The sequence below is a fragment of the Hemiscyllium ocellatum genome, chromosome 1 (assembly GCF_020745735.1).
Source record: "Hemiscyllium ocellatum isolate sHemOce1 chromosome 1, sHemOce1.pat.X.cur, whole genome shotgun sequence".
Lineage (NCBI taxonomy): Eukaryota > Metazoa > Chordata > Chondrichthyes > Orectolobiformes > Hemiscylliidae > Hemiscyllium > Hemiscyllium ocellatum.
In genome coordinates, this window is record NC_083401.1 from 41449757 (window position 1) to 41461841 (window position 12085).

At 40.7% G+C, this 12085-nt stretch overlaps 1 protein-coding gene across 2 annotated transcripts in view; it reads right to left on the reverse strand.

The window, feature by feature from the left end:
- The window catches only part of myo5b (myosin VB), a 258490-nt gene that overhangs the window by 154266 nt on the left and 92139 nt on the right, over positions 1-12085 (reverse strand). For both annotated transcript variants that reach the window (XM_060850127.1, XM_060850044.1), the window contains exon 5: positions 1246-1402. In XM_060850127.1, the coding sequence (XP_060706110.1) occupies positions 1246-1402 (157 nt within the window). The remainder of the gene's footprint in view (positions 1-1245; positions 1403-12085) is intronic.

Consider the following 12085-nt stretch of genomic DNA (forward strand, 5'->3'; position numbering starts at 1 on the left):
AGCAATTGGTGAGTAACTGGTAATTTATTCTACTTTAAATACAGTTAAAATTTTGGCAGGCCAATTCAAGAGAGTCACTTCCAAGCCTTAAAAACTTTCAATCTCACAATCTTTTAAACTAAAAAATCAATCCTCAATTATCCAATCTTAAAACAAGCCAATGGCTTTCCATATCTACGTGACCTATTATAAACTCTACAGTATAAACAGTTTATTCCAGTAATACTCCAAGAGTTCACAATAACCTTCCCTCTGACACCATTTGGTTAGTTCACTGTTCCAGAAGAATATTCTGATGTTTTCTTTTTTAAAAGTGCCTTCACCGAAGTAACCAACATTTATATGTCACTATTTTGAAATCCAGCTCTAAAAATTGCTGAAAGGATATGAATCTCAATTTTAATCACAATACATTTGCTATACATGAAGCACAGCAGTGGCCCATCACAATAATTACTGAGATGGTAGGATTGTCTGAGGGGGAAAACTGGGTCTGCATTCTCAAGAAGTCTGAATATCGAAAGTTACAAACTTCTTACTGGAGTTGGAAGAGTGGGTATTGATAGGGGATATCCCCTGCTTGGTGGCTCTACAAATTGAAGACAGGTCAGGCAGCATCAAAGGAGCAGGAGAATCGACATTTCGGGCATAAGCCCTTCCTGAAGAAGGGCTCATGCCCGAAACGTTGATTCTCCTGTTCCTTTGATGCTGCCTGACCTGCTGTGCTTTTCCAGCAACACATTTTTAAGCTCTGATTTCCAGCATCTGCAGTTCTCACTTTCTCCTACAATCAGAAGACACAACTTCAGGAAAAGGGCATGCCAGTTAAGACTTCAATAGGGTGGAATTTATCCACTAAACCTTTTATGTGGAAAATTGAGGAGGTTCAAGACAGAAACTGATAGTTTTCTGGAGATTACTGACACTAATGGTTAAGATGATCATGCAGGAAAATGGCATGAAGCATATTCAACAATTATCCAGAATGAAGAGGTAGTTTCAAGGGGATGAATGATCTCCTCTTGTTCCAATCTTGCCTCCTACTCCCTTATTTCTATTTTCGAGAGGAACTTGGAGAGGCCCAATAGAAAGCTGCCTACCTATTTTTGAGAATTTGGATGTTTCAAAGTGGCTTGAATGGAAGGGAGGGAAGGAAATGAATCACCTGTCATTAAATATCTCACAGTAACTAGGTTAAGGAGGATTTATTTTTCCTAACATCAATACAGAAAATAGCTCATTTACCTCCATTATTGGACTTGAGGCCAGTACTTTTTCTTCAACATTTGCTTCACTGGCTGATCCACCAACAGTGGCAAAATAGCGCATGGCGTACTTGGCAGAGACTGTTTTTCCAGCTCCAGACTCCCCACTTACAATAATAGATTGATTTTTCTCATCTCTGAAGAGTAGAAACAAAAAATCACAGACAGCTTAGGTTTGTCTCACTCCATAATCTTCTTTATTTCTATTTTATCACAATTTCAGTGCTTTAATCCTTTCCAAACTTCACTTTTATTCCCCTTAAGCTCCTGCTCCACCACACAATATACTCTTTCCCACTGTTGCATGTAGAGAACCAGAAATATTCATGTTACTTATCCACCATTGACTTGTACACACATCATCAATATAATTCAGAAATATGAATGTTTATGATTCTGTCTGAAGAGACCTTAATTTTTGCAGACCTTGTTTGGTGCAATAGAACAACAAGCTCATGTTGGAGTCTGTTAATTGTGAATTCCATAGATTACATTCTGGCGTGGGTACACCCCAATCCTACATCTGCCACATGTTTTGAGCATTAGCAAGGGTTGAACTCTATGTAGAGTTTGAACCAAGCTGGACAATAGCGATATACAGGTCAGTTGGGTCTCTTCACTTAACATCACAATTACGAGATGTCTTTCCTGATCTCCGGTTGTAATTTCAGAGAGAATCAGCAAGAACACAGTGGAAATGGTGGTCCGGGATGTCTACTAAACTTCAGACAAAGTTACAGTCAGAGGTTAGAAGCAGCCCAGAGAAATTTCAGCTGAAAACCAAATCAACCAATAATTGCATCCAAGGATTAACCAAATACTCATTCTCACTTTGATGAGCTGGTTATTAATACAGAGGCATCATTCAGACAAGATTCTCAGGAACTACAAGGTAGCAAAACATTTTGTTTCAAAACAAATGCACAGATTTGAGGTGAAATACATTGTAATTTATGCCTGTTTACAAGCACAAACGTTCAATCCCTCTGGACTATACATGTAGGCAAACAAACAATCTTGAAGATATGAGAACTCAACACAAAATATTTCCTGTAAAATAGATAATTGGAGTTAATTAATATCACCCAGTTGCTACTATCGGATTAACCAAGTTGTCCTTCTCACATTACACCATTTTGGCACTCTAAGGCATTGGTCTTTGAACTAAAAGTAAAATTAACTTCTTACTAAATTACCGCATAATCTGAAAACATGCAGTACAAATTTTCTTCATTCTCACTTTATTTTTTAAATAAAAAAGGGTTTATCTGCATCAGAGTTTTTCTCATAACTGTTTAACTAAATTATACACATATACGCAAATGTCATTTAGCTCAATGATTGTACTTTTGAGTTAAAAGATTGTAGGCTTAGCCCAGGGTAACATTTAATTATAAAATTGTGTGCACAAGACCGCACAGCACTATTAAACGGGTAGAACAGTTCTCTCTTTTCTCCCAATCTCAGACAAACATTCATCTCTTCAGCAACACCACTAAATGTAATGGTCATTTACATCATTGCTGTGAACAAACTGGTCTATGTTGTTATTACCTGGAGGAACTAACAACAACAGGGAATACACCTCAAGTAATTCATTGGATGCCGAGTGCTTTGGGTTATGGTAAAAGGCTCTGTACTCTTTTCTTAGGAGTACATGCGGACTGAACACTCCCTGTGGGAGGAATATATCACAACACAGCAGACCGTTTGCTCTCGGAACAATGCAGCCCAAGGCAACTTGTTTAGAGCTGAATTCTGATATGTTAGTATCAGGCAAAGTGACAAACAATGCTAAACTGGGTGATCCTTTGGTAATAGTTAGTGTTCCTTGTGGCTGGTACATGCATTAGAGTAAGTCTCTAATGTTGGTCCCAAAACAACTGGTAAACTTTTCAGATTCTATGCAAAGACCAACATTACTCGCTGCAATTGGCAAATATTGTACATCCATTTGTCACAACTGGGGTCTGAATCTGCCATAGTGAAGGCTAAGTCATATTGTGGTTGAAGAGAGCAAGGGTGTTCTCACAGACATCCTGGGTTGTACTTCTTTTTCTGTCAGCACCTCCAGAACAGTTTTATTGGTCACTTCTTCTATTGCTATTTATTGTATATTGGTAAGTGCAATCTGCATTACTAGATTTCCTGTATAACTAAAATATTTCATGCTTCCATTGCACTCAGTCATATGCTTCTGTCTGACTTGTTTTGTGTTGCTTTACTGTCACTGTCACTTAACTAATTGGCTCAGTCACAAAAGAAAGTAGCATGCATGGAATAAGCTGCCAGAGAAAGTGGTGGAGGCTGGTACAATTACAACATTGACAAGGCATCTGAATGGGTGTATGAATAGGAAGGGTTTAAGAGGGATATGGGCCAAATTCTAGAAAATAGGACCAGATTTATAGAGGAAATGGATGAGTTGAACCGAAGGGTCTGTTTCTGTGCTGTACATCATTGAGAGGTTATGTAGGAGAAGTAAAAGGAATTGGCATGATAATCACTTAACTTCTACATTTACACATGTTTAGAAAAATCACAGTAAACTGCGCAGAACCCAAAAGATTCATCATTACCTCTTTTGACAGGATTGGTTAGCTGAATTTAAGTAAACTGCACTACAGGAGCTATCGTTTACAGTAATATTCTCAAGTTCGCTTAGATGATTACAAAACACAGGGTCAATTGTAGGGATTTTTCACAACATTTATGACATTCACTTGGATAAGGAGTATAAATGTTTCCCATTCTGATTGTAACAGACCTGCTGCATATTTCTAGCATTTTCTTGTATTACATATTGAACACTTTGAAAATATGAAAGAGTTTTCCGAAAACACTGCAAAGAGCTTATCAATGTGCTGAATATTCAATTCCTTTATTACAACTCAAACCTACTCAGTACATTTTCAAAGGGAAGCAGATATTGGCACAATCGGCTCCGCAGAAATACACTCACCCCCTACCCAACCATGTGCTAAAATAGCAAGGTTAAAAAGATTCAGAATCACAAGGCGCTTACAGCACTGCAGGAGGTCATTCACTCCCGAGTCTGCAAATATCACTCAAGAGCAACACGCTTAGTCCCACATCCCCACCTTCTCCCTGAAGGCCTGCAAATTATATTGCTTCACATAATGATCTCTTTTCAAAGCCACATTTGAAATCTGCCTCCACCGCACTGACAGTACCCACTGGTACTCAAGGTGGCAGTGGGCAGCATGGCAGCACGGTGGCACAGTGGTTAGCACTGCTGCCTCACAGCGCCTGTAGACCCGGGTTCAATTCCCAACTCAGGCGACTGACTGTGTGGAGTTTGCACGTTCTCCCCGTGTCTGCGTGGGTTTCCTCCAGGTGCTCCGGTTTCCTCCGACAGTCACAAAGATGTGCGGGTCAGGTGAATTGGCCAAGCTAAATTGCCCGTAGTGTTAGGTAAGGGGTAAATGTAGGGGTATGGGTGGGTTGCGCTTCGGCGGGTCGGTGTGGACTTGTGGGCCGAAGGGCCTGTTTCCACACTAAGTCTAATCTAATGGGCAGCACGGTGGCACAGTGGTTAGCACTGCTGCCTCACAGCGCCAGGGACCTGGGTTCGATTCCCACCTCAGGCGACTGACTGTGTGGAGTTTGCACGTTCTCCCCGTGTCTGCGTGGGTTTCCTCCGGGTGCTCCAGTTTCCTCCCACAGTCCAAAGATGTGTGGGTCAGGTGAATTGGCCATGCTAAATTGCCCGTAGTGTTAGGTAAGGGGTATATGTAGGGGTATGGGTGGGTTTCGCTTCGGCGGGTCGGTGTGGACTTGTGGGCCGAAGGGCCTGTTTCCACACGGTAGTAATCTAATCTAATATCACCATTCTTTGCCAAATATACTTCTTATTATCAATCTTTCCATCATCTCCACTTAAATGCCTCATGATTTTGAGCACCTTGATCAAATCTCCTCTCAACTTCTCATATCCAAGGTGAATGTGCCCAGTGCCTGGACCTATCCTGTGGATCTTTTCTGCATCATCTATAATGTCTCCCCAAAGCGTGCTGTCAGAACTGGATCCAGTTTAGGCCAAACAAGAACTTTATAAAAAGGTTAATCATAACTTCTTGGCTTTCTACTTATCCAGGACCCATAATGCTTTCTTAACTGACCCCTCAGCTCGTCCTACCAACTCCAATGTTTGCATATCCCCAGGTCCCTCTGCTCCATGTTTAGCCTGCTGCTACAGGGCTTACATTGACACACTATTTTAAACAGGGTTATAATGTCTGCAATTGTCCAGACTTTGGAACCATCTTTATGTCCAAGGTTGGAAAATTGCAGCTAGTACCTTCAATACTTCCCACAGTATCCAGAAAAGCATATGAGTGCCTGATGATTCAGGAGCATGAGACTAAAGAGTCAGAATAGACCATTTGACACTTTGAAGCTGCCCTACCGTTCAATAAGATCATGATTGATCTGGTGGTGATCTCACCTCCAGATACATTTCTGCACATCATAATCATGGATTCCCTTGTCCATCAGAAATCTATTAACTTTTATTCAAGGCAGAGTTTAAAGTCAGCCTTCGCAACCTTGTAGGAAAATAATTTCAAACTGTTCATGATCTGCTGAGAGAAAACTAAATCTTATCAGTTTAAGGATAAAAATAACTCCTTTTTAAGAGAAAGTGTCCCTAAATTTCATTTCTCCTACGCCTTATACCTCACTCAAGCAGAAACATTCTCCAGGTATCCATCCTATCTATTCCCTTCAAGACCCAATATATTTCAGTAAGATTACCTCTCATTATTCTAAACTCCAATGGAAAAGGCACAATGTAGAACATGGAACAGTATTGCACAGGAACAGGCCCTTTGGCCCATGATGTTGTGCCATACATGATGCTAAATTAAACTAATCTCTTCTGTTTGCCATTGTCCATATTCCTCCATTCCTTGTATCTTGTGCTTATCTAAAAAGAAGTGTCTTAAACGCTCCTATCATATTTGCCTGCACTACCACCCATGGCAACCTGTTCCAGACTCCGACTGCTGTTTAAAAACAAATCCTGCCCCTCCTTTGAACTTTCCCGCTGCCACCTTAAATGCATGCCCCTAGTACTACGCATTTAAACTCGGGAAAAAGATTCTGACTATCAACTCTATCTGTGCATTTCATAACTTCAAGTCTCCCCTCAGTTCCAAAGAAAACAACCCAAGTTTTTCAAGCCTCTCCTCATTACTCATACGCTCTAATCCGAGCAGCATCCTGGTAATCCTCTTCTGCACTCCCTCCAAAGCCTCCTCAGAATACTGTGCTCAAATCTGGTCGCTACATTACAAGTATGGTCTAACCAAAGTCTTATAAAGCTGCAGCATGACATCCTAACTCTTGCACTCAATTCCACACCCAATAAAGGTAAGCATGCCATATGCCTTCTTTACCATCCTATCTTCATGCAAGGTCACTTTAAGGGAGCTGTGGACTTAAACCCCAAGATACATTTGTACATTAATGCTTTTCAGGGTCCTGCCACTAACTGTATACTTTTCTTTAAATTTGATCTCCCAAAGTGCAGCACCTCATATTTAGATTCATACAATCATAGAGAGGTACAGCACAGAAACAGACCCTTAGGTCCAACCTGTCCATGCCAACCAGATATCCCAACCTAATCTAGTCCCACCTGCCAGCACCTGGCCCATATCCCTCCAAACCCTTCCTATTCATATACCCATCCAGATGCCTTTTAAATGCTGAAATTGTACCAGCCTCCACCACTTCCTCTGGCAGCTTATTCCATACACACAACACCCTCTACATGAAAAGGCTGCCCCTTAGGCCTCTTTTTTTAAAATCTTTCCCCTCTCACCCTATGCCCCCTAGTCCTATCCCTCTCTCAACCAAGTCTCTGAAATAGCTGTATCATCATAGTTCCATGTACTGATCCAGGCTCTAAGCTCATCTGCCTTGCCTATTGTACTCTTTGCATTGAAATAAACACACTTTAATCCATGGAACCATCATGTTCATTTACCTGTCTCTGCCTGTCCTTCCTTTCTGACTTCTGGTCCGAACATCTACCTTCCCCTCAACCCCTTCATTTGCTGACCTGCTCTCTGGTTCCCACCTCCTGCCACTCTATTTTAAACCCTCCTGGGCAGCAAACCCTGCAGTTTCAATTGTACACGTCCCTATTGTACAAATCACCCCTGCCTCAGAAAAGGTCCTAATGTTCCAAGTCGCTGAACTGAGAGGAGGAGCAATTTCTTCAGCCAGAGGGTGGTTAATCTGTGGGACTCTGTCTCAGAAGGCTGTGGAGGTTAAATCATTGAGTGTATTTAAGACAGAGACAATAGGCTCTTGATTGGTAATGGAATCATGGGCTATAGAAAGTGGCAAGAGAATGGGTTTGAGAACTATATCAGCTATGATCAAAGGGTGGAACAGATTGGATAGGTTGAATGAGCTCTTGTATCTTATGGGTTCAGAATAACAAGTGCAAGTTTATTTCCCATTTGAGTTAAGATAGATTTGGAACCTGCCTCCTTACCTTATCCTTGAGATTGGAAGGAAATGGCAAGACACTGTCGACAAATACACTTCAGGATGTAGCATCAACAGACACTGAGCCAATGGCCTGGCAGGACACCCATGAACAGTGACGTGGATTAACTTCAATAGCACCAGGACATTCAGTGGGTGCAACAGCAATGGGATGAAAGAGTAATCAAACAGATTAGCTACTCCTGATCTTTATCAATTACTCTCTCTAGTAATAAAATGATAGAGAAAAAGTAATAATGCATGCTTGAGCTTCTGACCTAGAGGCAAAAGCACTGCAACTAAGCAAAAGCTGCTACCTTGGTATGCTTGAACAATGCAGATTTTTAATAAACCAAGGAGCACAGAAACTAGAGGCGTTGTCAGCCAGAGATTATAAAACAAATTAAGGCTCAAAGGTTCATTCAGTTTCAAAGGTAATATCAGCAATTTAATGAATTCAACAATAAAATGCTATTATTACAATTCGCTTAAATTGAAACCACTTGCAGTGCTGCTGCACATGTTCCCAAACCAACTAGAACCAAAAGAAAAAAAATCACCAATTAAAAAGAAACTTTGATTGGATAAAATCCCACAGATATTTTCACATGGTCCTACTACCTCCAAATACAGCCACATCGTTGTCATCAATTGCAGCACAGATATATTGTCACAGAACCTCTTATGCCAACTGAAGAAAATGAATAATTGACTGACTATCAAGATTCATACAACCTTATTCCCCTCTCCCTAGAATTGTATAATTAACAAATGGGTGTTTCAAACAATTAAGAGAAATATCTTTTAATTAACAGACTCATAGTGACTACAGCAACATGAATGCAAAGTTCTTAGTGATAGGAAAGACAGCAATGGTTAACGAACACTCTTCAGACGAGATGAAGCAACATAGTGAAGTTTCTCCATGGTGCAACATAGGGACTCAGGGGAGACAGTGGATTAGTAATCCAAAACCCCAGGCTAATATTCAAGGGGACACACAAGATGCAAATCACACCATGCAGACTGAAAATTGATTTGATTAAAAAAAGCCTACAACAATAAAATTGTTATAAAACATGTCTGGGTCACTAATACTCTTAAGGAAGGAAATGTATCATCCTTGTCTGGTCTGCGTAGAATTCCAGACCCACAGCAATGTGGTTGACTGTTAATTGTCCTCTAGGGAATTAGGAATGGCAATAAATGGTGGCTTGGTGAGCAACATTGACATCCCATGAACTTTTTTAAAAAAAATCAAGGAAAAAGGAACTGCAAAGTTTGCCCATGATTTAAAACTTGAAAGCATTGTAAAGTATGAGGAGGACAGCGTCAATCTTCAAAAGGACATGTTGGGGGAATGGATGGATAGACAGATATCAGATGAAGTTCATTGCAGAGGAGTGTAAGGTGGTGATACATTTGTACTAAGGAAATGAGGGGACCATACAAAGTGAAGGATACCATTCTAAAACATGTGCAGGAGCAATGTTTCTATGCAGTCATTAAAGGCAGAACATGTAGAGAGAGCTGCTCATAAAGCAAACAGTATTCTAGGATTCCTCAATAGGGGCGAAGAATACAAAGAGAGGGAGGTTATGAAGGACTTAAGGCACTAGTTAGACCTGGAGTATTGTGTTCAGTCCTGAACTTCTGACACTTGAAGGATGTGATGGATTGGAGAGAGTACATAAGTTTATGACAATGGCTGCAGGGCTGAGAAACTTCAGCTATGAAGACAGATTAGACAAGTTGGAAATGTTTTAATTGGAGGAAAAGGCTAAGTGATAGGATTTGATGAAATTACGAGGGGTCTAGTCAGAGTAGGTAGGGAGAAACAATTCCCACTCAAATGGATCGAGAACCAGAAGGCATAGATTTGAAGCGTTTGGCAAAAGCAAGGTGAGATAAAATAACTTTTACACATAACAAGTAGTCAGGGTATGGATTGCATCACCTAGAAGTGTGGTGGAGGCAGGTTCAATTGAGGCATTCAAGAGGGTGTTGAATGATTATTTGGATAGAAGCAATTTGCAGGGCTATAGAGAAAATGCAGGAGATTTACACAAAGTCCAAAATGTTGGAGGGCCACACAACTATAACACTTAGGAGCAGAATTAGGCCATTCAGCCTATCACGTTTCAATCCTATTCTCCCATAATCTTGGATCCCCTCACAAATCAAGAACCTCTCACTGTCTCAAATGCACTTAATGACTTGGCCCCTCTCACTGCCTTCTGCCACAATGAGTTCCACAAATGAACCACAGGCTGAAGAAATTCCTCCTCAGCGACAGCCGAAGTACAATATGCTCTATGAATTCCACTGGACCCACAACAATTCAGAGATCTTTAAAGCCCAAGGAATTTTTTCTCCAAAAATGTTAGAAACTGTTCCCCAGAGATTAAACTTGAACTTGTGGAGAAACCGAGGCAATCCTCCAGTAGATGCTGAAATTAAGCATTTGTGTGCAGCAGGCAGTAAAGAAGGCAGACTGTTTGTTGGCCTTCATACTAAGAGAGTATTCAAGGACAGGAACAAGGATGTCTTGCTACAATTACACAGTGCTTTGGTGAGACAGCACCTGGAATATTGTGAGTGGTTTTGTCTCCTTATCTGAGAAAGGATCTTCTTGCTGTAAAGGGAATGTAGCAAAAGTTTACCAAATCAATTCCCGGGATGGTGGGATTGACGTACGAGAGAGATTGAGTTGGTTGGGATTGTATTCATTGGAATTTAAAAGAATTGGCGGTGGGGGATGTGGGGGGAATCTCAGTAACCTATAAAATTCTAACAGGACTAGACAGGTTAGATGCAGGAAGAACGTTCCTGGTGGTGGAAGAGTCTGGAACCTGGGCTCATAATTTAAGGAAGAGGGGTAAACCTCATAAGAGTGAAATGAGGAGAAATGTTTTCACCCAGAGTATGGTGAGTGCAGAATCCCTAACACAAAAAGTAGTTGAAGCCAAAACATTGTGTGTTTACAAGAAGGTAGCTTCTTATAGCTCTAGTGGCTTGAGGGATCAAATGGCCTACTCCTGCTCCTATGTTCTATGTTTTTATGATGCAATGGATGATGGTTTTGGATGTCAGAAGCCAGTCATTTCCAACCAAAGTATCTTCCATTCTACTTATTTCACAAGTTGTCAATAGGTTTTGGGAGAGCACATGACTCATATTTTCCCTTCTAAGTCCTTATTACATAATCCTCTGTAATGTAACAGCAGTGATAATGCTTGTGGAAAGAGTTAAACACACAGATAAAATAATCAATGCAGAAGGTATAGTGAAGCTGTCCAAGTTTTATCCAATTAGAGTATTGGCCCCTTCAACAAAATAGGAATTATGCTGAGTACTGACAACAGTTTACCCTTGCTTTATAAGTGGCCTACTTTTGATGGGGAACTTTGAACTGGCTTCTGAGCAAAGTTCTTACAGCTCAATAGCGACACATTAGAATAAAAAGCCTTTTGTTCTGTCTTCAGGAAGTTTAAAGCTCCTGAAACTAAATAAGCTATCAATTAGGGGTTTCAATTTTCACAGAAAACCAAACTGAATTGTGAAATGCGATTAGAAAATAATGACAAAAATCCCAAATAATAAAAAAAAGGTTAACAATCTTATTTCGCTATCATGTAGCAATGATCACGGTTTAAAGCCTTTATTAAGGCCCATCTTTAAGTTGCATAATGGTTTGACAGCTCCTGGTTTTCTTTGGATTGCAATGTTTTAGAAACGGTTAGTCAATGTTACCAATGTTGTGTAAGTTGCTTTGTATGCACATCATTATTCACTCTGTGGCTAAGGTGAGGCACCTAAGGTGTGCTTTAAAGAACAGGGTATCCGATGGGAATGACTACACCCAGTGTCAGTTAGAAGTTACAGGGCTTGTCATGATTCTTTGAGAAAATTCTCAGGGTGTATGCACAACAGTGAACAGGCATATTTATTGACCACAGTTCTGAACAGTGTGCCAGACATGAAAACAAAAAAAAAAAGGAAAATCATGTCTCATGAAGTTGAAGTTTTTTTTAAAATGGTGGCAAGGTGGCTCAATGGTTAGCACTGCAGCCTCACAGTCCTGAGTTCGATTGGGTCCTGGGTTCAATTCCCGCTGGCGTGTGTGGAGTTTGCATATTCTTCCCTTGTCTGCGCGGGTTTCCTCCAGGTGCTCTGGTTTCCTCCCACATTCCAAAGCTGTGCAGGTCAGGTGAATTGGCCATGCTAAATTGCCCATGGTGTTAGACGCGTTAGTCAGGAGTAAACATAGGATAGGGGAATGGGTTTGGGTGGGTTTC